The following is a 27,485-nucleotide window of genomic DNA, read 5'->3' as shown; positions in this document are numbered from 1 at the left end:
TCGCCGGATTTGGTAGACAGCCTCTGCTATCTTCCTGTCCAATGAGGCGGGAGACGGCGGCGCGATCCGTTGCGCTTGTGCATATCACTGGATTGGTTTGGGCTCAGACAAGGAAGAGGTGGGGGGGGGGGTCTGGGGAGCAGCACAGAAGGTTTACTTACCTGCCTGTTTGCCCCTGTACAGTGACCAATACACGTGCAGCTCACTGTACAAATGCCGAATCTGACTGAAATCCTGCGCAGGAGTGCTGTTAACCCCGCCCAGCCAATGAAAGCGGCTGGCGATCGAGACCCAGGGACGCCACATAGCTGGAGCCGAGATGAATATACTTCCACTTTAAAATGTATCTAGAAAATAAAACAAATGCAGCCACCACATCTAAGAAAGGGTAGGCTGCAGTATAAAACAGGTTTGTTTTTGGGTTTGGATAACGATTAGATATAAGATTGACATTCTTCTAGTTTATACTTTCCTTAGTAAGGTAGAGTTCTCTGACCACACTAGAGAGTCTATCTCTCAAATGTGCTCTCCTGGAACATTCTATGGAAATAAAGATTTTGCGTTCGTAACTTTCCTCCTCTTTTTATATATTCAGATTTCTTGACAACAGGTTGTTTGCAACCTGCTCCGATGATACAACAATAGCCTTGTGGGACCTGAGAAAGCTGAACAATAAGGTGTGCACACTACATGGACATACCAGCTGGGTGAAGAACATAGAATATGACACGCATACAAGGCTTTTGGTGACTTCTGGGTTTGATGGCAATGTGATTATTTGGGACACTAATAGGTAAATGTGTTGTGTTTTCTTTATTCTTCTTCTTTTTTTTTTTTTTTCTTTTTTTCTTTATTCTAGCCTTAAAGCAACCTTGTCAAGGAGTTAAAAATGCCAACAGCACCTGTAGCAGACCTTCCCGCTCCAATCCTATCTCTTACAACTAGATGTGTAGTAGAGTGTGCCCCCCTGCAAGCTGTTGTGGTTCCTCCCAACGACCTCTACTTCACCCAACATTGACCAGGGGTCAGCAGAATGAACCACAGCAGCCAGCAGGGAAATCCTCTATTCAACACATCAAATAGGATAGGTATTGGGTGTTCAGCTACAGAGCAAGGTTTCAGCAAATGAGCCACCGGACAGGAAGGTATAAAATAGTTTTTTTCTCGGGTTGTGCTGTTTCCATTTTTTTAAATTCCATGATGTGGTCACTTCAGATTTATGATTGGTCTTTAAACCCATGTATGTGGCTTCTGCCAGCACCTGGAATTGTGAACAAAATGCAGATGGTGATGAATCTTGATATTTTACTTGCAGGACAATATTATGAGCCAGATTACCTATCAAAATAATGAAAGGGAGTTAGTGAAGGGCACCTTTCTTTTTAGTGCACCCTTTTATTCTGCCTAAGTGATTTAACTTGGACTTTTCAGAAACTCTTTACATAAGTCTGCATGAATACTTTCCTGATATGTTATAATATACAGCAACAGTAGAATTCTTCAGAAAAGTTTGAGCTCTAGTTCAGTGAGTTTGCCTTGGCTGAGATGAAATCAGCCTGCCTCAGGCAGAAGGAAGCCTTTACTTAGTCACCTCTTCCCCAGTTTGTGCATTGTAACTTGGTAGCAAGGTAAGAGGCTGGAGCATGGTGCTGACCCTGACAGACATTTGTGGCTACACCCAAGAACTGCACATGCACCAGAATTTACATGACTGTGTCATCTCTGAGCCAGCATCACCACTTCCAAAGTAGCAAATGAAGACATTATCAGAGGGAGTATTGTAATCTCTGTGGGTGGTAATGCATACCTGGAAGTGTTACACTTACCCCATTACATAGCATGTATGCAGCTTTTATAAAAGTATATGAGGCTAGGTCCAGTTTGTGTGAATTTAGAATGTAGCAAAGTTTGACCAGAATTCTGCCTGCCTTTCTCACTCCCTACTGCTCCCAATTAGGGAGTTGAAAAATCAGATATTGCATCACTAGTGGAACCTGAGTGAAAATGGTAATGTCGGACAGCTCTGATCTGTCATCACTGGAGTAGGATAAACAGGCATGCATGTGTGCCATATTGTGCAGTTTTTCTGTGTATATTTGTATATTAGAAATATCAGGCTTGGGGACAACATTGCTTTAGTGGATCCAGTTATGAAATATTTACTACAGTTAGTGACTCCAGACAGGAAGTAATTTTTACCGGTAAAAAGAAAGGAAAAGGCAGCGCCAATGCAAATATGTAATTAAAACATGGGGATAAATGATTAAAGTCCATTTAAAAGTCCATAGTAGAGGAACTTCTTCAACCACCAGTGAAAAAGGGTGAATGATTAGCATCAACCACACCACGTGAATATATGATGGACTCACAATATTGACCCTCAAACTATAGCGAGGTCCATAATAGCAGGATTCCTGTATGTAACCAGATCCCGGGAATGGCTGTATCAGATCCAGTGTATTCATATGGGGACATTGGATCACAATCACCCATGTCCAAAGATCTATTCAACGAATCACGTTAGCAGTGTCCTGGTCCAGATGGCAGGTCTCCTCAGACTCCCAGCCCTTCCGTTGTCAGTGGGAAGTACAGCACTAAAGCCATTCGTTTTTACCAGTGACCTGATAAATATTATGCAAAAAACATTATCACCATGTCAAAGTCAGAATATAACAGTTAATTCTTAGCAAGCAATTGGGAGGGTGTCGAGAAGTGATGTAATCTCTTTCCAGGGACTTTCAAGTGATTTGTAAAGTCTAGTTCTTTTTTTTTTCTTTCTATTAAAATAACAAACGTGTAATACTTACCTGCTCTGTGTAATAGTTTTTCACAGGGCAGCCCAGATCCTCCTCCTTCTCTGGTCCCTGGCTGGAGCTCCTGGCCCCTCTTTCCTGTTGAGTTCCCCCACAGCAAGCAGCTTGCGATGGGGGAATCCGAGCCTAGCTGTAGTTTTGTGTATCCATTCAGACACGGAGCTGCTGTTCGGCCCACCATCTCTCTCTCCTGATTGGCTAACTGAGTTTAATTGAGAGCAGTGGGAGCCAGTGGTGCTGCTGCTGTGTCTCAGCCAATTAGGAAAGAGTCCAAGACGGCTGAGACACTCATGAACATCGCTGGATAGAGAGGGGGCTCGGGTACTTTAAGTATTGGGGGGCTGCTGCACACAGAAGGCTTTTTATCTTAGTGCATAGAATGCATTAAGATAAAAAAAAAAAAAAAAAAAAAAAAAACCTTCTGCCTTTACAACCCCTTTCACAAGAAGGCATTTTGACCAGATGAATGGCAACATTGCAGTTTCAAACAGTCATGTGACCTTTTACACTACAGCTACACCCAACTAATTAATCAAACCCTTGGACTGGAGGGCTGTCTTCCCTGTATACATTTAAAGGCTTAAAGATTTAGTTCACCTTTTACCAAAAAAATCTATGCAGATAAGGGACACCTGTAAATAAAATAATCATGCAGCTCTGACCAAAGCTAATAATGGCCTTGCTATAGCTGTGGGCAGTTGCTATACCTCCTGAAGCCTGGCTGATAAACTCCCAGAGAAGGCATCATCCCACCCTTGTTGCTACAAGTTGGCTAAGACACTCCTAGCAAATTTATACCCCCTTGCACTGACTTTCACCTGTCGCAGTAGCGTTGAGCTCAGAGATGCTGCAATGGAGAAGTTGGTGAACCACATACAGTATCTCACAAAAGTAAGTACACCCCTCACATTTTTGTAAATATTTTATTATATCTTTTCATGTGACAACACTGAAGAAATGACACTTTGTTACAATGTAAAGTAGTGAGTGTACAGCTTGTATAACAGTGTAAATTTGCTGTCCCCTCAAAATAACTCAACACACAGCTAATGTCTAAACCGCTGGCAACAAAAGTGAGTACACCCCTAATTGAAAATGTCCAAGTTGGGCCCAAAGTGTCAATATTTTGTGTGGGCAGCAGCATTATTTTCATGGGCATGGAGTTCACAGCTTCACAGGTTGCCACTGGAGTCCTCTTCCACTCCTCCATGATGACATCATGGAGCTGGTGGATGTTAGAGACCTTGGGCACCTCCACCTTCCAATTGAGGATGCCCCACAGATGCTCAATAGGGTTTAGGTCTGGAGACATGCTTGGCCAGTCCATCACCTTTTTACTCTCTGCTTCTTTGGCAAGGTAGTGGTCATCTTGGAGGTGTGTTTGGGGTCCTTATGTTGGAATACTGCCCTGTGAACCAGTCTCTGAAAGGAGGGGATCATGCTCTGCTTCAGTATGTCACAGTACATGTTGGCATTCATGGTTCCCTTAATGAACTGTAGCTCCCATTGCCGGCAGCACTCATGCAGCCCCAGACCATGACACTCCCACCACCATGCTTGACAGTAGCCAATACACACTTGGCTTTGTACTCCTCACCTGGTTGCCATCACACACACTTGACACATCTGAACCAAATAGGTTTATCTTGGTCTCATCAGAACACAGGACATGGTTCCAGTAATTCATGTCCTTAGTCTGCTTGTCTTCAGCAAACTGTTTGCAGGCTTCCTTGTGCATCATCTTTAGAAGAGGCTTCTTTCTGGGACGACAGCCATGCAGACCAATTTGATGCAGTGTGCAGGGTATGGTCTGAGCACTGACAGGCTGACTCCCTGTTTACACTATGCCGGTTTCCCGGTAGCCACGTTTGCGCAGGTACGGCAGACTATTCATTTGAATGGGCTGCTGTACCTACAGAAAACTCAGGAATAAAGTCCTTTCCCAAAAATGCAGCAGATGGAAAATGGCACTGTACTGTGAGGTTTCCAATGTGTGGGGGGGCCATTAGGATGAATAGCTTTCCTGTCAGGCACTGTTCCTACCCAGCCTAGCATTTTGGGTATCCTGCTAACCTTTTGGGTCTTCATTTTCCATCTGTAATATAAAATGTACAAATCTGAGATTATGAAGTCTCACTAAGGTTGGGTCAGTTTTTTAGAGCTAGAATTGGTGCAGGAATCTTGCCACTGTAGTTTCCAAGTACGATAAAAAAATAAAAAAAAGAACAAATCCTTGAACTAAAAACTCCACTATCAGTTTTTGGTGGTGACACTTTTTTTTTTTTTTTTTTTTATTATTATCTTCACTTATGATTTACATTTCCCCTTATTCTAAGGGAAAAGACTAATTATTAATTTTATAAGTAAAAAGGGGTTGCATTTGGCAGTTAGAAATGCCACGAGACAGTATCTCATAATAGTTGCACTTTGACTCTTTAGAAAAGCTTTTTTTTATGGAATCTTTATTCATTTTCATGATGGAATGTACTGACCTTTTACATGTGCAGGGTGTGTGTTTGTATTGATACTACCTTTTTTTTTTTTTTTTTTTTTTTTCTCTTCTTTAATCACTGTTGCTTGTATTCACAGGTGTACAGAAGATGGTTGTCCACACAAAAAATTCTTTCACACTCGGTTTTTAATGCGAATGAGATTAACTCCCGATTGTTCAAAAATGTTAATTTCAACTTCCTCTGGATATCTGGTAATTTTACATGACTTAGACCTGACAAAATCCTTAGAGGTTGGTAGTTATCCTATCTTAAGAGCCAGGAGAACAGCTTCCACGTCAGGTAAATAGAATATAAAATATTTTGTCTACTTAAAAACAAATTCCACCCAAAAGATTTGGCTAGAGCCGTTAAGGTTTCTTTTGCTGCTCTGATACGTTGAATCTAATGATGGAAAGCCTTCACCTTATGGCACAGATGTGAGAAGGTTAAATAGTGCTACGGACCTACAGTGCATCCAGAAATTATTCACAGCGCTTCACTTTTTCCACATTTTATGTTACAGCCTTATTCCAGAAAAGGATTAAGTTCATTATTTTCCTAAAAAATTCTACAAACAATACCCTATAATAACAACGTGAAGTTTGTTTGCAATTTTACCAACAATAAAAAAAGGAAAAATCGCATTTTCATAAGTAGCCACAGCCTTTGCCATGACACGCAAAAGTGAGCTCCGGTGCATCCTGTTCCACTGATCATCCTTGAGGTGTTTCTACAACTTGATTGATGTCCACCTGTGGTAAATTCAGTTGATTGGACATGATTTGGAAAGGTGCACACACCCGTCTATATAAGGTCCCACAGTTATGTCAACAGTGCATGTCAGAGCACAAACCAAGCCATGAAGTCCAAGGAATTATCTGTAGACCTCCGAGACAGGATTGTATCTCAGCATAGATCTGGGGAAAGGTACAGAAACGTTTCTGCAGCGTTGAGGGTCCCAATGAGCACAGTGGCCTCCCTCATCTGTAAACTGAAGTTTGGAACCATCAGGACTCTTCCTAGAGCGGGCTGCCCAACCAAAGTGAGCGATCGGGTGAAAAGGGCCTTCGTAAGGGAGTTGACTAAGAACCTGATAGTCACTCTGACAGAGCTCCAGTGTATCCCTGTGGAGAGAGGAAGACCTTCCAGAAGAACAACCAGATCTGCAGCACTCCATCAATCAGGCCTATATGGTAGAGTGGCCAGATGGAAGCCACGACTCAGTAAAACGCACATGACAGCCTACCTTTAGTTTGCCAAAAGACACCTGAAGGACTCTCAGACCATGAAAAAACAAAAAATTGGTCTGATGAAACTGTGACTTTTTGTTATTTTTAATAAATTTGCAAAGATTTCCAACAAACTTTTACACAATGTCATTATCTGATATTGTTTGTAGAATTTTGAGGAAAATAATAACCCATTCTGCAATAAGGCTGTAACAGAACAAAATGTGGAAAAAGTGAAGCGCTGAGAATACTTTCCGGATGCACTGTATGTTCATTCTCCATATATTCCTGTGGTGGATCTAATTGTGTTTTATATTTCACTTTTGTGGTTGGTTTTTCTCAGTGGATATATGGAAAATCATCATGGCCTTTGACAGTGCATAGTCTTGACTGTGCCATTGGGGACCTGGAAAAGCTTTAACATCTATGTAAATGAAACCTATAAGAATTGGTGTATTAGAGCTGCCTTGTTTTGTTTTTTAAAGGTGTAAAGTCCAGGACTGTCATCCTGATCATGCTTCCCTATGTAGAAAGTAATTGATCCAAAACGGATACAAGAAAGCAAAATGACCTTTTAGAGTAGGTAGTGAAGGTAGGATTAGGATGACAACTATAGAGCTATCGTCACAGGTGTGTTTTGTATTGTTAGGCTGGCCATACACTATACAATTTTATTGTTCAACTTTCCTTTTAGATTTACCAAAACCATATAATATAAGGTCAAGCCTAGACACTTACAATTTGTATGCAATCAGGCAGGTCCTTGTACTATATAGTTAAAGGTAAATCTAAAGCAAATTGAATAGGAAAATTGTATAGTGTATATGGCTAGCCTTAGTCATTTACCAGTCCACCAAACTATGTAAATAAATAGTAAATGTTTGTCAAGCTTCCTTGCTTTTACTAATAGAGCTGACACAGGCTCCCTTTTGGTAGCAGCTTCTGAATGTTTGTGGTCTCTGCTGATGGGGAGGACTAATGTGTTGGCAGATCCACGGATTAGTCAGATTAGCTTAAACACCAGTCCCTTCAGGAGGCACCATCAGCCTTTTTCTTAAAAAAATTCTTAAAGGACTATTGTCACAATGCAATGATCCTACTCACTAGTGCATTCCTTTTTTTTTTTTTTTACTGCACATTTACCCGCAGACCAAGCTGTCCAGTGAAAATAAGTTGGGAGAAGCTATAACAGTGATGGCGAACCTTGGCACCCCAGATGTTTTGAAACTACATTTCCCATGATGCTCAACTACACTGCAGAGTGCATGAGCTTCATGGGAAATGTAGTTCCAAAACATCTGGGTTGCTAAGGTTCTCCTTCACTGAGCTATAACATGACTAGAGCTGCTTTAGCATTTGCAGCTACATTTTAAAAAAGCAAAATATGATTAAAGGTTAACTGCTTTAAGCACCCTTGGTAGTGTTTTAGTAATCTGTAGTTATGATCAGTGGCCTGGTCACCAAAAGCAAAGTTTTTCCTAAGAAATTTGAAAGTACTAAAATAGAGGGCTCCAGAAATTCCTATCAGAATGCACTATAGACCAGCATAAATACACAATTGAAAAAACGAGAGTGAGCTGTTATTACCAAGAATTTTTAATTTGCAGCCCTTGTCATTTACACACCTTTGGCACACCACACTGCCTACTCACGCTTCTACTCTGCTTCTATTTTACTGAGTTACAAAAACTTTGGCTGGTGAAATAAACAGCACACAGTGTATGTATTGCTTATGTGTATTTATCTGTTTACCTGGAGTGTTTCATTATGATGTAGATTTCACTGGTACCTGTCATTTAAAACAAAAAGTATAAGATACATGCCAAACTGCCGTCAAGTTTTTAAGGTGTCTGGTGTTTAATCGATTTAACAATATATTCAAAGTAGAACTGAACTTAAACAGTGAAACAGTGAAGATTTTTTTTATCTTCTTAAAAACTAAAATGGTAATTGTGCCTAAGCAGTACCCTGTAAAGTGTATCTTTTTTTTTTTTTTGGTCTTGAATTCCTTCTGAAAAATGACAGTGCACTTACTGGTATGTGATGGTGCCTAGACACTCCGGTGCCTTCAGCCTCATAACTATATCTCTGTATTGTGAGATTTAAGGTCCAGTTGTCTCTGACTACTAGTCTCGGGAGTGAGCGTGAGATTTTGGGATATCACTACTTTGCTGCTCACTTTTCTCCTTGTTGGAGGCTCTGGCCTTAGGAGGCAATAGCCCTGCCTCTACCAAGATGGCCGCCTACACACACACAAACACACACACACACACACACACACGTCTGACTAGTAGTTATTGGCTTCTGAAGCACTTATTACCTTTTGTGTGCTTTCCAACTACATACAGTATCTCACAATTTTCGTGAATATTTTATTAGATCTTTTCATGTGACAACACTGAAGAAATGACACTTTGCTACAATGTAGTGAGTGTACAGCTTGTATAACAGTGTACATTTGCTGTCCCCTCAAAATAACTCAACACACAGCCATTAATGTCTAAACCGCTGGCAACAAAAGTGAGTACACCCCTGAGTTAGAATGTCAAAAAAAATGCCCAACTAGCCATTTTCCCTACACAGGGTCATGTGACTCGTAAGTGTTAGAAGGTCTCAGGTGTGAATGGGGAGCAGGTGTGTAAATTTGGTGTTATTGCTTCCACTCTTTCATACTGGTCACTGGAAGTTCAACATGCCACCTCATTGCAAAGAACTCTGAGGATCTGAAAAAGAGAATTTTTGCTCTACAATAAAGATGGCCTGTGCCAGTAATGGCTAACCTTGACACCCCTGGTGTTTTTAGAACTACATTTCCCATGATGCGCAACTACACTGCAGAGTGCATTAGCATCATGGGAAAATGTAGTTCCAAAACATCTGGGGTGCCAAGGTTCGCCTTCACTGGCCTAGGCTATAAGAAGATTGCCAAGACCCTGAAACTGAGCTGCAGTATGCTCTCCTAGACCATACAGCGGTTTAACAGGACATGTTTAACTCAGAACAGGCCTCACCATGGTCAACCAAAGAAGTTGAGTGCACACGCTCAATGTCCTATCCAGAGGTTGGCTTTGGGAAATAGACGTGTGAGTGCTGCCAACATTGCTGCAGAGGTTGAAGGGGTGGGGGTTCAGCCCCTCAGTGCTCAGACCATACGCCGCACACTGCATCAAATTGGTCTGCATGGCTGTCATCCCAGAAGGAAGTCTCTTTAAAGATGATGCACAAGAAAGCCCGCAAACAGTTTGCTGAAGACAAGCAAACTAAGGACATGGATTACTGGGACCATATCCTGTGATCCGATGAGACCAAGATAAACTTATTTGGTTCAGATAGTGTCAAGCGTGTGTGGTGGCAACCAGGTGAGGAGTATAAAGACAGGTTTGTCTTGCCTACAGTCAAGCATGGTGGTGGGAGTGTCATGTTCTGGGGCTCCATGAGTGCTGCTGGCACTGGGAAGCTACAGTTCATTGAAGGAACCATGAATGCCAACATGTACTGTGACATACTGAAGCCTCCCTTTGGAGACTGGGCCTCAGGGCAGTATTCCAACATAATTACCCCAAACACACCACCAAGATGACCACTGCCATGCTAAAGAAGCTAAGGGTAAAGGATATGGACTGTCCAAGCATGTCTCCAGACCTAAACCCTATTGAGCATCTGTGGGGCATCCTCAAACAGAAGGTGGAGGAGCGCAAGATCTCTAAAATCCACCAGCTCTGTAATGTCATCATGGAGGAGTGGAAGAGGACTCCAGTGGAAAAATGTGAAGCTCTGGTGAACTCCTTGCCCAAGAGGGTTAAGGCAATGCTGGAAAAAAATGGTGGCCCCACAAAATATTGACACTTAGGGGTTTACTCACTTTTGTTGCCAGCGGTTTAGACATTAATGGCTGTGTGTTGAGTTATTTTGAGGGGACAGCAAATTTACACTGTTATACAAGCTGTACACTCACTACTTTACATCGTAGCAAAGTGTCATTTATTCAGTGTTGTCACATGAAAAGATCTAAAAAAACATAAAATTTACATAAAATGTGAAGAGTGTACTCACTTTTGTGAGATACTGTATGTAAGAAGTGAGTTGTCATTGCAGTGTTTTCCTGAAAGTAGATTTACAATGAGTTTCAATTACCTAAATGTATTTAGTCTTGTATATCCGCTTGATGGCCAGGCAAATATCATTTTATGAAGTAGACCATCTTCACGTTTTTTTATTTAGCACAGGTTTCCTTCAACACCGTTTCCTCGAAAGAAAGAACGTTTTTACACAAAGGGAAGAGCCATATACAAATCTAGCCTAAAGTACCCTTATTTGGGTAAAATAATGAGTTAATTTAAAAGAAAATGTATTATAAAAATAAAATTTGCTTGTTCCTAGTTAGAAAGGGTGGCCAGAATTTATGATCACACACAGAGCCTTTTCTCTTCAGCGCAGAAGAGGTGTGTAAAACCCAAGACTGGCACTCTTGTCACACATGGGCAGTTATTGGAGTTCCAGCAGTGTAAGGACCCATTCAGCTGTTTCTGATGCCTTACTGCTTCTGTGGTCATGTACTTTGCTACCAATGCAGCCAAATGGGCTGTCTGTGAAGTACAACACAAATTTTAATGAACCTGCAGCAAATTTGTTATGGCTGAGTAGTTGTTGCGCTAGTTCTGTAAGGTTGCCATTCCAAATGATGGCATTTCAATGCATCATGCATGGTGCTTTTTGGCAATGTGTGGAGAAAACATGTCTTTAACCAAGTGCTGGCACAATGCACAAATGTGAATCGAGCCTAATGCATGATGAACAGGTGTCCAGCATTTCATACTCTGGAAGCCTTTTGCTGGCCTAAAATTTGTGAGAGCGGATCAGGTTGGCCAGTCATTTACCCCTAAAATAAGATGCAGGCATATTATGTAAGTAAATATTAAGTAATAAAGCCAAACGATCAATGTTTTTCAAAGCCAGTCTAGTCGGCTTGCATTTCACGGTTTATTCTGTGGAAGAAAAGGATACTACTAATTAAGTGGTTGTAAACCTTAGGCAATAAATATAAACAAAGCATATCCCTCTATAGTGTGTACCTGTCTCAATCCAGAGCACACGTCATTTCTGTTGGCTGCCTTTCTTCTATCTGCATGAGTCCATTCTGAGATTTTCCTCATGCCAAGGAGGTAAAAAGGTAACGGAGGAGGGAGCTCCGGCACACAGCCTGTGATTGCCAGCCTCTGCTCTGTTCCTGTGTGCTGTATGAAGGGGTGTCCCCCTTCCCTCTAATCGGGTCTCCTCACTGAGCTCTGCAAAGTGTAACCTCATCTCCTTGCCCTTTGCATTCTGGAAGCTTAGACAAGCTGTAAAAACTCTGCACTTTAAATGGCTGTAGAGGAGAAAGGGTTGTAGATGGACAGGTACAACTGTAGGAGGATATGTTCCATTTCTGTGTATCCCCTGAGGCCAGTCGCTTAACTGTATGTAAGGGTTTACAATCACTTTTAATATAGGAGTCCCAAAATAGATGCAGTGCAACCAAAGATGACTTCAACAATCCATTGTAACAAACTGGTTGCATACTGAGCTTTTTTTAAAAAGAGTATTGTACCTGGGTTTGTGAGACCCAATGTATTCAATCTGAATTGTATTATTAGCCACGTACTGGGTTGACTAGTAACTGTCCAATGCTGATTTTAATTATCCTCTATTATCCACAGATGTGACCACTTCACCCACATCTTCTGACACAAGGTCATCTAATTCTCCAAGTCATCACAGTGAATTGGGCTGCCTGTTTGAGAAACCTAGTTTGCGGCCTTTACAGAGAGAAGGTACGTGCTATTGTGACTCCATTAAGCTGTACAATCTGCATATTCCCATTGGTCAGAATATACTGTCCTAGTAGGAATAGATAGTCTCTGCACTTCAGCAGACTTTAGGGGTCCTCTATCAGAAAATGTGTGATCCTAGTTTTTAAAATGCTTAGGTGAATGAAATATATTACCTCTTACTGTACAGTGAAGAGTGGCGTTGCAGTTTTCAGCCTTTACATGGGTGTAGGATACAGGAATGTTCGGCTATATTCTTGCTTGGGCAAAGTGATTCTTGTAATCCATCTATCATACCTAATCAGGGCCATTGTACACCTATCAAATGTCATTGATATGTAGCTTAGAATTCTTTCCTTGCTGATGCATACCAGCATTGTGAAAAAGAATGAGGCACATACTATCTAGTGATATGTGTATCGCGTGCTAAAATGTTGAAGCCAACTGTACTTTTAAACCAAAATCATACCAAGCTTTCCTGAACTAACCTACACTAACTCCTCACCGCAGGTCATTACATACCCTATATTACCAAAAATATTGGGACACCTGCCTTTACACCCACATGAGCTTTAATGGCGTCTCAGTCCGGAGGATTCATTGAGTTGGCCCACCCTTTGCAGTTATAACAGCTTCAACTCTTCTGGGAAGGTTGTCCACAAGGTTTAGGAGTGTGTCTATGGGAATGTTTAACCATTCTTCCAGAATCCCTCAGTGAACTCAGGCACTGATGTTGGACGAGAAGGTCTGGCTCGCAGTCAGGACTCTGTGCAGGCCAGTTAAGTTCCTCCACCCCAAACTCGCTCATTTTTGCTTTGTGCACTGGTCCAAATCATTTTGTGCAGGGAGGATTATGGTGTGGGGTTGTTTTTTCAGGGGTTGGGCTTGGCCCCTTATTTCCAGTAAAGGGAACTCTTAAGGCATCAGCATACCAAGACATTTTGAACAATTTTATGCTCCCAACTTTGTGGGAACAGTTTGGGAAAAGCCCCTTCCTGTTCCAACATGACTGCGCATCAGTTCGCAAAGCAAGGTCAATAAAGACATGGATGAATGAGTTTGGGGTAGAGGAACTTGATTGGCCTGACCGCAACCCGATAGAACACCTGTGGGATAAATTAAAGGTGGAGACTGCGAGCCAGGCCTTCTGGCCACATCAGTACCTGACCTCACGCTTCTGGAAGAATGGTCAAACATTCCCATAGACACACTCCTAAACCTTGTGGACAGCCTTCCCAGAAGAGTTGAAGCTGTTATAGCTGCAAAGGGTGGGCCAACTCGATATTGAACCCTACAGACTAAGACTGGGATGCCATTAAAGTTTGTGTGTGTGTTTGTTTGTGTGTGTGTGTGTGTGTGTAAAGGCAGGTGTCCCAATACTTTTAGTAATATAGTGTACTTCTGTAGCAGAGCCTTGTTCTGTGCATAGTTTTCATGTCTTCTGGCAGGAATCCTCTTTGGCACTAGGCATGTTTATGTGTTAATACTTAAAGATCTATTACCAGAACAAAAGACTGCTTGTAATGCCCCCAGGAGGGTATCCTGTGCACATAGCATTTGCCCACCATCTAAATCCGTGCAGGGGCTGGTGAGCTGCAAGGACAGCTAGCTAGGCCCACCCATCTGTCTAGCTATCTGACAACACTGATCGATCAATGAAGATGAAGTTTGGGAGGACAGCCAGTGCACACCCAGCCCCTGCCCCTTCTTCCTAAGCTACCAGACAGAACATCGCTGAGCTGTCTCCTCATCTCTCCTTGTTTGTTTACACGGAGTCTGGATTTGCAGCCTGCTTTTCAGGGCACAGGGAGTGGAAAATGTCAGCTTGTGTTGTGAATGATTTTCAGCTTGAGAAGAGGGCTTTCATTTACATAAACACAAGCGGTAAACGGCACAAGTTGAGTACTACACTAGGCTTTCTAAGACTAGTGTAGTAGTTGGTGTGTGGTTTTGTCAGCTTGTTTTTTGTGTTGGAAAGCTCATCTCAAGCTCCAATCATTCACAACATAAGCTGACAGTTTCAACTCCCTGTGGCCTGAATACCAGGCTGCAGGTCCAGACTCTGCTACCTGGTAATTGCCATATAATGCATTTAGAATAGCTTTTATTCTGAAAATGTTGTCGTCCTTAACGTGTTAATTCTTTACTTTTTTACTGACTTAAATTTCTGTTCAAAAAATACACTAAATGTAATCAGAAATGTTCTAAATGTAATTGGAGATAATGAATTACTGATGGATACCAGGAGCTGCTGCACACAGTGGCCACAGATATTTCTCTGTTGGCCTGCATAGGTGGTTATAAGGGTAAACTGCTTGATATTCATAGGTAAACATGTTTTACTATGTAACTGGTTGTATACACTGACCCTTTCTGTAGTGATGAATCTGCGCATCATTAATCGGGTAAATTGCTGGCTTGACAACAAATCTGCAGATATTTGGAGAGTAGTAGTATTGCAGCAATATTTTTTATTTTTTGCTAGACAATTACTTGGTGCCCCCAAACATTAATCAACCCCTATTGCAAAAAAAAGTTGGGACATTGTGTAAAATCTATATAAAAACATAATTCAATAATTTGCAGACCTCATAACCGCATATTGTATTTATAATAGAAAATATATCAAATGTTTAAACTGAGAAAATGTACCATTTTAAGGGGAAAAAAAAATAAGGTAATTTTGAAATTGATGGCAGCATCATGTCTCCAAAAAGCTTGCAAAGTGAAGTCAGGTACACACCATCAGAATAGCATACAAAAAATATTGTGATGGTACGATAATCTGATAGTTAGCCTCCTTGGCGGTAATCCCGAGCGTGACTCGGGGTTGATTTTTCATATCCGGAGTGGTAACCCCGAGTCACGCTCGGGGTGGATTGCAGAGAGCGCAGCGGTGTTCTCTTACCTTCTCCTGGCGATCCAGCGATGATCTCTCATTGCTGCGACCGCCAGCCGAGAGTCCCGCCGCTCCTCCGTCCCTCCGTCGGTGTGATCACTTCCTAGTTCCGTTCCCTGCAGCACCAATGCTGCATGGGAGCGGAACTAGGGAGGGAAATTCAAAAAAAAAAAAAACGTTGCACAAAACACATTTTATATTATATTACTATTTTTTATATATATATATATATATATATATATATATATATATATATATATATATATATATATATATATATATATATTATGCACACACACATATATCTATATATAATGCATGAATTATAATCTAATCAATAATATAATTTTATTATATATATATTATATATTAAATAATAAAATAATATTATTGATTCGATTATAATTCACGTGTTTGTGTTTCAAATTTATCACATCTGGGATGTCTACTAGACTCTTGTTTTGGTCAGGTTTAAGTCAGTAATTACTAAGAATTGTAGGCCTATAATACATAACGCCAAATTTCCATGAAAAGAATTGTACCGCTTTTGGTATGTAATTCCTGACATAATCATACCGCCAGGGAGGTTAGTATACAGCTTTTATCCAACATTTTCAGAAGGTACAAACACTAAAGATTTTCTCATTTAATACCTGATCATATGATTTTCGCTTAATCATTCAGTACAGTTTTTTGTCAGAAAATACAATATAACTACATTCCATCACTTCCGAATTTTTATTCTGTCATACGAGAATTTTCATACTTTAGTAACCTATTAATTTTTTAAATGGAGACTAGCATGCAAAAAAAAAAAAAAAAAAAATAGCGGACGATCATTCATCTGATAATTTCATCGTGTGTACTAGGCTTAAGTGGTATTAACAAGGTGGAGCTGGAAGAACATTTTGTAACTCCTTAGATTAAAAAGCAACAGGTCAGTAACCTGACTGGGTATAAAAAGAGCATCTTGGAGAGTCAGAGTGAGACCCAAAATTGGATGCCTGTGATTTTCAAGTCCTCAGGCTGCATGTGCTCAAGAATACTTCCAAAAATCACTATTAGTGAACACAGTTTACCGTGCCATCCAAAAATGCAAGTTAAAGCTCGATCACGCAAAGAAGAAGCCATATCTGAACATAATCCAAAAGTGCCACCATCTTCTCTGAGCCAAAGCTCATTTAAATTGGTCTGTTGCAAAGTGGAAAACCGATCTGTAGTCAGACTAATAGAAATTTTACTTTTTTTTTTTTTTTCGGGCAAACATGGGTGCTGTGTCCTTCGGACTAAAGAAGAGCGGGACCTTCAGGCTTGTTATCAGCACTCAGTTCAATAGCTTGTATCTCTAATAGTATGGAGGTGCATATGGAAAGGCAACATCGGTGCTGAAAGATATATCCAGGTTTTAGCGCAGCATATGCTCCCATCCAGACAATTTTTTTTTTTTCAGGGAAGGCCTTGCATATTGCAGCAGGACAATGCTAAACTGCATACTGTATCTATTCCAATAGCATGACTTTATAGTAGAAGAGTCCAGGTGCTTAACTGGCCAGTCTGCAGTCTAGACCTTTCACCAATTGAAAATATTTGGAGCACCTTGAAACATAAAATACAACAGAGGACCCAGAACTGTTGAGCAGTTAGAATCCTATTTCTGGCAAGATTAAGGCAACATTCATCTCTTAAAACTCCATTAACTGTTCTCCGCAGTTCCCAGACATTTATAGAGTGTTGTTAAAAGAAGGGGGGGATGCTACACTGTGGTGAACATGGCCCTGTCCCAACTTTTTTGAGACATGTTGCTACCATCAATTTAAAAACTGAGAAAATGTACCATTTTAAGAAAAAAGAAGGAAATTTTTAAACATATTGATGTTTTCTATTTTTTTTATTGTGAATAAAATACGGGTTGAGATTTGCAAATCATTGCATTCTGTTTCTATGTAGACTTTACACAGCATCTCAACATTTTTAGAATTGGGGTTGCATATTTTATGAAAGCAAAGGCCCTGGAGTATAAAATAATAGCTGTTGCAATTTTATGTTGTATATTTGTGCAGCAGCTTATCAAATGCAAATTAAAAAAAAATAAATAAAATGTACATCAATTAATTTTAGTGTACACAATATAATACCCAGTTCTGTGGTAAAATATAAAAGATGTTACGCCGAGTAAATAGATAACTGACACGTCACATTTAAAAATTGTGCACGTCTGTGGAATGTCAACAAACTTTGGTGTGTGTGTGTGTGTGTGTGTGTATGTATGTGTGTATATATATATATATGTATGTATATATGTATGTATGTATGTATATATATATATATATATATATATATATATATATATATATATATATATATATGCAACGCTTTAAAGCCTTTATTGGTTAACAGTTACACAGGAGGTTTGGTGCTAGAATCTTTGCTATGGCTGAGATCCGCAGCAATACCTCACATGTGGTGTGATCACTGTTTACATATGCGATTAGGGACCCACATATGCATTCGCACGGGGGAAAGGGGTGCTTTTTAAAAAAAAATTTGGATTAACTTTATTGGTATCATAAAGGATGAACAACATTCCTTGCAGTGACACGTCATTTTTACTGAGAGATCTGAGGTCTATTAGAGCCCAGATCTCTCCTCTGCCCTCAAAAGCATACAATCAAACCAAGATTTGTTGGACCAGATGATTTACCAGCCGGTAGCAGAAGCGAAGAAATCCTAGTCCAGTGATGACAAACCTTGGCACCCCAGATGTTTTGAGACTACATTTCCCATGATACTCAAGTACACTGCAGAGTGCATGAGCATCATGGGAAATGTTCCAAAACATCTGGAGTGCCAAGGTTCCTAGTCACTGCGGGTTTCATCAGTCACGGGGGGGGGGGGGGGGGGGGGAGATACGTGTGTGTGTGTGTATGTATATGTGTGTGTGTATGTGTATATATATATATATATAGCCTCGCGCTTATGGTATTGTGCAAAAATATTTTATATAAAGAAAGTGTCTGTGCACTAAATAGCTGCTTGCTGCAAGTTAAAAGTGCTAGTGCCTTTAAGTTATAGTGAACCAAATGTTGCAGCGCTGCTAATAACTTAAATATATAAACGTATAAAAAATTGATATCACTGTGTAACCTTGTGCAAACGTGTGCAAAGTATATATTGTGCAAAATCTCGCAAGATCACGCAGTAAATATATTCAAACTTCATAAATACATAAATAGTAAATCATAAGTCCATATAAAGTGTCCATCAGGTGCAAATAAGGTGCTTCTGTGCTTCAGGTCCGGTTCACACTTATGCGAGTGCGGGAAGGCTGCGAATCCGCAGCCTGTTCCCGCATCGCACACGCACCCCTGGCAGTTCACACTGCCATATGCGATACGCTGGGGGTGTCAATGTAATCTTAATGACACCCCCAGTTTGATCGCATATCGCAGTGCGTTCGTGCAGTTCGCACAGGATCAGATCGCACAAGTGTGAACCGATGTGCGATCCGATCCTGATGCGGCTTCCAAAAAGGGTCCCTGTGCGTGTTTGGTGCGGCTGCGGTGCGAATTTAGCCATACAAACAGTATGGCTAAACTCGCACCGCATAGCCGATCGCATGTAATGTCGGAGCAGTGCGCTCCGACATTACATGCGAACCCCGCACACGCACAAGTGTGAACCGGGGCTCACTGTGTGCATGTATGGGGGTGATCCCCTTGTGGTTATCTATCTACTTACCACAATACACTCGGTATAAGGAATTCCAAAATACTCCTGCAGTGTAGTCACAGCCTTTCTGCCAGCCTGGGATCCGCAATCATGTGGGAGAGATCCTTAATGGTGGTCCTTTCAACATATCCCGAGTCCCCTCATGGGAAAGAAAAGGCCATCCATAGTGAAGTACATCAAATAACATTTATTGCATCCAAAAAGAAATCTACTTACAAACATCTAAAAATTGCAGGCATAAGAATCTTGGCTCGGTGGTTCGCTGCTCCCGCAGCGTGCGCTTCACCGGCCGGAAATTACGTCAGGTCCGTTCAGCCAATCGCTAGACGCGTTTCGCTATCCAATCACAGCGTCTTTTGTAGCTACAGAAGACGCCGTGATTGGACGGCAAAACGTGTCTAGCGATTGGCTGAGCGGACCTGACGTCATTTCCGGCCGGTGAAGCGCACGCTGCGGGAGCAGCGAACCACCGAGCCGAGATTCTTATGCCTGCAATTTTTAGATGTTTGTAAGTAGATTTCTTTTTGGATGCAATAAATGTTATTTGATGTACTTCACTATGGATGGCCTTTTCTTTCCCATGAGGGGACTCGGGATATGTTGAAAGGACCACCATTAAGGATCTCTCCCACATGATTGCGGATCCCAGGCTGGCAGAAAGGCTGTGACTACACTGCAGGAGTATTTTTGAATGCCTTATACCGAGTGTATTGTGGTAAGTAGATAACCACAAGGGGATCAACCCCATACATGCACACAGTGAAGCACAGAAGCACCTTATTTGCACCTGATGGACACTTTTTATATGGACTTATGATTTACTATTTATGAAGTTTGAATATATTTATTGCGTGATCTTGCACAATATATACTTTGCACATGTTTTTGCACAAGGTTACACAGTGATATCAATTTTTTATACGTTTATATATTTTTATTTGTTTATTTAATTTATTAGCAGCGCTGCAACATTTGGTTCACTATATATTAGAAGATTGCTAAGATCCTGAAACTGAGCTGCAGCATGGTGGCCAAGACCACACAGTGGTTTAAAAGGACAGGCTCCACTCAGAACAGACCTTGCCATGGCTGACCAAAGTTGAAGTTGAGTGCACAAGCTCAGTGTCCTATCCAGAGGTTGTCTTTGAGAAATAGACGAGTGCTGCCAACATTACTGCAGAGGTTGAAGGTGTGTGTGTGTGTGTGTGTGTGTGTGTGTGTGTGTGGGGGTGGGGGGGTGTCAGCATGTCAGTGCTCAAACCATACGCTGCACACTGCATCAAATAGGTCTGCATGGCTGTCGTCCCAGGAGGAAGCCTCTTCTAAAGATGATGCACAAGAAAGCCCGCAAACAGTTTTGCTGAAGACAAGCAGACTGAGGATACTGATTGCTGGAACCATGTCCTGTGACTATCTGAACCAAATTAGTTTATCTTGGTCTCATCAGGTGTCAAGCATGTGTGGCGGCAACCAGGTGAGGAGTACAAAGACAAGTGTGTTTTGCCTACAGTCAAGCATGGTGGTGGGAGTGTCATGGTCTGGGGCTACATGAGTGCTGCTGATACTGGGGAACTACAGTTCATTGGGGGGGAACCATGAATGCCATCATGTACTGTGACATACTGAAGCTGAGCATAATCCCCTCCCTTCGGAGACTGAACCGCAGGGCAGTATTCCAACATAATGACCCCAAACACACCTTCAAGACAACCACTGCCTTGCTAAAGAAGCTGAGGGTAAAGGTGATGGACTGGCCAAGCATGTCTCCAGACCTAAACCCTATTGAGCATCTGTGGGACATCCTCAAATGGAAGGTGGAGGAGCGCAAGGTCTCTAACATCCACCAGCTCCGTTATGTTGTCAGTGGCCACTCCAATGGCAACCTGTGAAGCTCTGGTGAACTCCATGCCTGAGAGGGTTAAGGCAGTGCTGAAAAATAATGGTGGCCACACAAAATATTGACACTTTGGTCCCAATTTGGACATTGTCACTTAGGTGTGTACACTTTTTGTTGTCAGCGGTTTAGACATTAATGGCTGTGTGTTATTTTGAGGGGACAGCAAATTTACACTGTTCTACAAGCTGTACACTCACTAGTTTACATTGTAGCAAAGTGTCACTTCTTCAGTGTTTGTCACATGAAAAGATATAATAAAATATTTACAAAAATGAGAGGTGTATTCACTTTTGTGAGATACTGTGTGTGTGTGTGTGTGTATGTATGTATGTACAGTCAGGTCCATAAATATTGGGACATGGACACAATTCTATTCTTTTTGGCTCTATACACCACCACAATGGATTTGAAATGAAACAAACAATGCGTGCTTGAACTGCAGACTTTCAGCTTTAATTTGAGGGTATTTACATCCAAATCAGGTGAAAGGTGTAGGAATTACAACAGTTTGTATATGTGCCTCCCACTTTTTAAGGGACCAAAAGTAATTGGACAATTTGCTGCTCAGCGGTTCTATGGTCAGCTGTGTGTTTTATTCCCTCATTATCCCATTTAAAGGCGCAGATAAAAGGTCCAGAGTTCATTTGAAGTGTGCTATTTGCATTTGGAATCTGTTGCCGTCAACTCTCAATATGAGATCCAAAGAGCTGTCACTATCAGTGAAGCAAGCCATTGTTAGGCTGAAAAAAACAAAACCCATTAGAGAGATGGCAAAACATTAGGTGTGGCCAAATCAACTGTTTGGGACATCCTTAAAAAGAAAGAAGAACGCACCGGTAAGCTCAGCAACACCAAAAGACCCGGAAGACCACAGAAAACAACTGTGGTGGATGACGAAGAATTCTTTCCCTGCTGAAGAAAACGCCCTTCACAACAGTTGGCCAGATCAAGAACACTCTCCAGGAGGTAGGTGTATGTGTGTCAAAGTCAACAATCAAGAGAAGACTTCACCAGAGTGAATACAGAGGGTTTACCACAAGATGTAAACCATTGGTGAGCCTCAAAAACAGGAAGACCAGATAAGAGTTTGCAAAACAACATCTAAAAAAGCCTTCACAGTTCTGGAACAACATCCTATAGACCGATGAGACCAAGATCAACTTGTACCAGAGTGATGGGAAGAGAAGAGTATGGAGAAGGAAAGGAACTGCTCATGATCAAAAGCATACCACCTCATCAGTGAAGCATGGTGGTAGTGTCATGCCGTGGGCATGTATGGCTGCCAATGGAACTGGTTCTCTTGTATTTATTGATGATGTGACTGCTGACAAAAGCAGCAGGATGAATTCTGAAGTGTTTCGGGCAATATTATATGCTTATATTCAGCCAAATGCTTCAGAACTCATTGGACGGCGCTTCACAGTGCTGATTGACAATGACCTGAAGCATACTGCGAAAGCAACCAAAGAGTTTTCTAAGGGAAAGAAGTGGAATGTTATGCAATGGCCAAGTCAATCACCTGACCTGAATCCAATTGAGCATGCATTTCACATGCTGAAGACAAAACTGAAGGGAAAATGCTCCAAGAACAAGCAGGAACTGAAGACAGTTGCAGTAGAGGCCTGGCAGAGCATCACCAGAGATGAAACCCAGCGTCTGGTGATGTCTATGCGTTCCAGACTTCAGGCTGTAATTGACTGCAAAGGATTTGCAACCAAGTATTAAAAAGTGAAAGTTAAATTTATGATTGTTAATCTGTCCCATTACTTTTGGTCCCTTTTAAAAAGTGGGAAGCACATATACAAATTGTTGTAATTCCTACACTGTTCACCTGATTTGGATTTAAATACCCTCAAATTAAAGCTAAAAGTCTGCAGGTAAAGCAAATTTTGTTTCATTTCAAATGTGGTAGTGTACAGAGCCAAAAAGATTAGAATTGTTGATGTCCCAATATTTATGGACGTGAGTGTGTGTGTGTATTTATGTGTGTGTGTGTGTGTGTGTGTGTGTGTATATCTGCTAATCTGCTTTCTTCCGATTGGTCAAATTTCAGGTCATTCTGATGAGACAAAGCTCTTGCATGTCTGGTAGTGTCACCTGCCCTTTCCAGCCATCATATATGTATTAAACAATCAAGGAAATGTATAGAAAAATAACTAAATGATAACTGTTGAAACCTCAGTTGTGACAAGTGTGTGCTATACTAGAGTTAACATGTGAGTTATTAATACTTGTGATATAATCAGATGCTTCTTTTAAAAAAACAAAGTCCACAAATATTCAAATTTTATGTAAATATATTGTGATAATCCTCCCCGCCACCGACATCTGTGTTGTACAGGGTGCTCACTCTTCCTTCTCCTTTCATTCAGTTAATTGAACACATCCATGTGCCACCACGATAAGTGCCTCCCCCCCCCCCCCCCTTATAGTTGGGTTCTCACCTCAAATGTTGTGACCTCGCACCTAAGCTCGGCCTAAGAACGCCTTTTTACCTCTTCCTGGCCTGGGGATGAGTTTCCGGTTAGCCCCAAAATGTACTGCTTGTCTCCTACCTCCACTCCTCCACAGTACCGCTGCAATTGCACATACGAAGAAAGAATTCAATAGTGCTTACACCCTTAAAAGCATAACTAAAAACAATAATGTGGGTACTCCCATTTTGCTGGTGCTTCCAGTGCACCAGTCTAAACATACAAAATACAGTTGTGCTCATAAGTTTACATACCCTGGCAGAATTCCTGATTTCTTGGCCATTTTTCAGAGAATATGAATGAAACAAAAACTTTTTTCTTTCACTCATGGTTAGTGTTTGGCTGAAGCCATTTATTAATCAACTGTTTACTCTTTTTAAATCATAATGACAACAGAAACTACCCAAATGAACCTGATCAAAAGTTTACACACCCAGGTGATTTTGGCCTGATAACATGCACACAAGTTGACACAAAGGGGTTTGAATGGCTATTAAAGGCAACCTTCCTCACCTGTGACCTGTTTGCTTTTAATTAGTGTGTGTGTGTGTATAAAAGGCCAATGAGTTTCTGGACTCCTGACAGACCCTTGCATCTTTCATCCAGATGTTTCTGGATTCTGAGTCATGGGGAAAGCGAAAGAATTATCAAAGGATCTGTGGGAAAAGGTAGTTGAACTGTATAAAACGGGAAAGGGATATAAAAAGATATCCAAGGAATTGGGAATGCCAATCAGCAGTGTTCAAACTCGAATCAAGAAGTGGAAAATGCGGGGTTCTGTTGAAACTAAATCACGGTCAGGTAGACCAACTAAAATTTCAGCCACAACTGCCAGGAAAATTGTTCGGGATGCAAAGAAAAACCTACAAATAAGTTCAGGTGAAATACAAGACTCTCTGAAAACGTGGTGTGGCTGTTTCAAGATGCACAATAAGGAGGCATTTGAAGAAAGATGGGCTGCATGGTCGAGTCGCCAGAAGAAAGCCATTACTATGCAAATGCCACAAAGTATCCCGCTTACAATACGCCAAACATCACTCCAAATGACTTTAGGTCAGTAGGTTTGAGGCTTGTCTCTGTGCTGAGACCAAAATTCAGCTTTTTGGCAAAAATCATAAACGCTACATTTGGAGAGGAGTCAACAAGGCTTAAGATGAAAGGTAAACCATTCCTACTGTGAAACACGGAGGTGGATCGCTGATGTTTTGGGGATGTGTGAGCTACAAAGGCACAAGGAAATTTGGTCAGAATTGATGGCAAAATGAATGCAGTATGTTTATCAAAAAATACAAGCTGCGCATGGGACGTACTTGGACATTCCAACATGACAATGATCCTAAACACAAGGCCAAGTCAACCTGTCATTGGCTACAGCAGAATAAAGTGAAGGTTCTGGAGTGGTCATCTCAGTCTCCTGACCTCAATATCATTAAGCCACTCTGGGGAGATCTCAAACGTGCAGTTCATGCAAGACAGCCCAAGAATTTACAGGAACTGGAGGTTTTCTGCCAGGAAGAATGGGCAGCTTTACCATCTGAGAAGATAAAGAGCTTCATCCACAAAAGACCTCAATTTGTCATTGATGTTAAAGGGAGCAATACACGGTATTAAGAACTGGGGTGTGTAAACTTTTGATCAGGGTCATTTGGGTAGTTTCTGTTGTCATTATGATTTAAAAAGAGCAAACCCATTTGATTGATAATAAATGGCTTCAGCCAAACACTAACCATGATTGAGAGAAGTTTTCGTGTTCTCATTCATATTCTCTGAAAAATGGCCAAGAAATCATAAATTCTGCCAGGGTATGTAAATTTATGAGCACAAATGTTTGTTTCCTGTGACACTAAGGGAGTGGTGTATGCCATAAAATGCCCTTGAAACTTACTCTATTTAGGCAGAACTAAGAGAACACTCAGATGGAATGAAGTAGCATGTATATAATATTAGTATAGGGTTTGACAAACCTTTTTTGTCCTTCCACTTTAGAGACAAACATAATAAAGATTGCAGGGGCCTACAGTTTTAAGGGGTATTGAAGCCCCAAAAAAAAAAAAACACAGGAGGGGAGGCAATTTTGTACGGGAACTCAGTAAATGTGAATCGTGGTGGATATACGAATTAGGATCTTTGGTACCAAGAGGCTTGAACAAAGAGTTTGACTTGGGATGTTTTATTAGTAATCAATAAAAATAGGGGATTGGTAGTGGTATAATGTGTTTTATGATAACCCATAGTAATGTTAAGAATAATTGGGATGTTAGCCTGAGAGCATCCCAATACCTAAACCTATCGGCAGTCTTAATGGACCCCCCAAAAAAAAAAAAAAGGGATTCAGGTTATATCTAATAACTAGTAGGATTTATTATATATTCATTGTTAACAATATGGCTATGATATTTTATATTGATGTCAGTTGGTTTCATATCATGCACAAGCCGATCAGATGTTGCTGTCCTAAGTATATAAGAAGTGTAGCATAGCCGTGCATCTATTTGGCAACATAGTAGCAAATATAGATAGCATTGGGTGTTGTTACATTGGTGAATTTGATCACATAGAAAATGGCTGCGCTCAATGAGCTACAAGAAAATGGCGCATGACTCGGTATAAGAAGTCAGTCCTCTGTCCAATAGAATTTCTCTCTGATGAAGACACATGACCCTGTGTCGTTACGCGTAGGGGAGGGGCAAAGACAGTGGCCGCCTCCGGTGGCTAGGTAGAACCAGCTTCCAGGAGTGTGGACTGACGGCTTGCAGGCAGGAATGAAACTGCTGTTGGAGGATATTTTGTATGTTTAGTCTGGTGCGCTGAAAGCACCAGCAAAATTTGAGTACCCATACTATTATTTTTAATATAATCTATGCTTTTAAGGGTAAAGCACTATTGAATTCTTTCTTCATATGTGACATTGCAACGGTACCGTGCAGTTAGGAGATAAGCAGTACGTATTGGGGCTAACTGGATGCTCCTCCCCAGGCCGGGGAGAGGTAAAAGGCGTTCTTCGGCCGAGCTTAGGTGCAAGGTCACATCATTTGAGGTGAGAACCCAACTATAAGGGGGGAGGAGCACTTATCGTGGTGACACATGGATGTGTTCATTTAACTGCATGAAAGGAGAAGGAAGAGTGAGCACACTGTACAACACGGATGTCAGTGGCGAGGAGGATCATCACAAGATATTTACATAGTTGTGGACTTTGTAATTTTTTTTTTTTTTTTTATTTTTTTATTTTTTTTTTTAAAAAGAAGCATTTGATTATATCACAAGTATGATTAATTCACGTTACCTCTAGTCTAGCACACTTGTCACAACTGGGGTTGCAACAGTTATTTATATATTTCTTTGTTTTATATGATATTTAGTGCAGCACTAAGGTTTTTTTTTTTTTTTTGACACTATACACTTGAGAATGAGATGGTGATCAGTGCTTGCAGCTGGCTTGATTTGAAGTAGTATTGGTCATAGTAGCTCGCAGGAACCTTTTGATATTTGCATCATATTTTGTATTGTTCAGTAAAGCATGGTCATGTTTGAGGAATGGAGCAAGCTAAGCCAAACATGTGAAATCTACCTTTTTTATATATTCTAGTTGGCACAGGTGCTTCTCCTCGTAACAGTCTTGAGGTTCTAACACCAGAGGTTCCCGGAGAGAGAGACCGTGGCAACTGCATTACATCCCTGCAACTTCACCCAAAAGGATGGGCTACACTTCTTCGCTGTTCTAGTAATACTGATGACCAAGAGGTGAGAGCTCCCAGTTTCCTTTCCGTTTAGGGTAATATTTTTTAGTAAAAATAGTGCTTGGGTTTATTTTAATGACCTTTTGAATCCCAGTTTTGCTGCTTGTCTTCTATGTCAGAATGGATGGATTACATGTTTTATAGCAGGAATGCTCACACTTTGTAACAAATGGATAGTTTGCAATCCTTCATACTGTTGGGGTTCTGGATTGTGAGGGTAATAGAGTAAATGCTAATATATGTCTTTGCAGATTGTGAGATTTGACACACTTGACTTAGACAGCTTGCCCATAAACATTGCAGTTTGTCTTGTTTTCTATGTGTAGGTTGCTCAGGTTGTCCTGTTTCTAATGTAATTTGCACACAAATTTTAATTGGCATCAGCCCTTCAGTGCCTGAGCAACT

General features: G+C 41.0%; 1 protein-coding gene across 1 annotated transcript in view; it reads left to right on the top strand.

Moving 5' to 3' along the window:
• The window catches only part of DCAF10 (DDB1 and CUL4 associated factor 10), a 36,974-nt gene that overhangs the window by 8,253 nt on the left and 1,236 nt on the right, over positions 1-27,485 (top strand). The window contains exons 3-6 of the mRNA XM_082268598.1: positions 596-793; positions 5,403-5,605; positions 12,231-12,344; positions 26,939-27,084. Of these exons, the coding sequence (XP_082124724.1) occupies positions 596-793; positions 5,403-5,605; positions 12,231-12,344; positions 26,939-27,084 (661 nt within the window). The remainder of the gene's footprint in view (positions 1-595; positions 794-5,402; positions 5,606-12,230; positions 12,345-26,938; positions 27,085-27,485) is intronic.

This window comes from Pelophylax lessonae, assembly GCF_965119305.1.
Source record: "Pelophylax lessonae genome assembly, chromosome: 1".
NCBI classification, from domain to species: Eukaryota; Metazoa; Chordata; class Amphibia; order Anura; family Ranidae; genus Pelophylax; species Pelophylax lessonae.
Note: the sequence above shows the minus strand (reverse complement) of the source record. Positions and strands in the feature narration are given on the sequence as shown.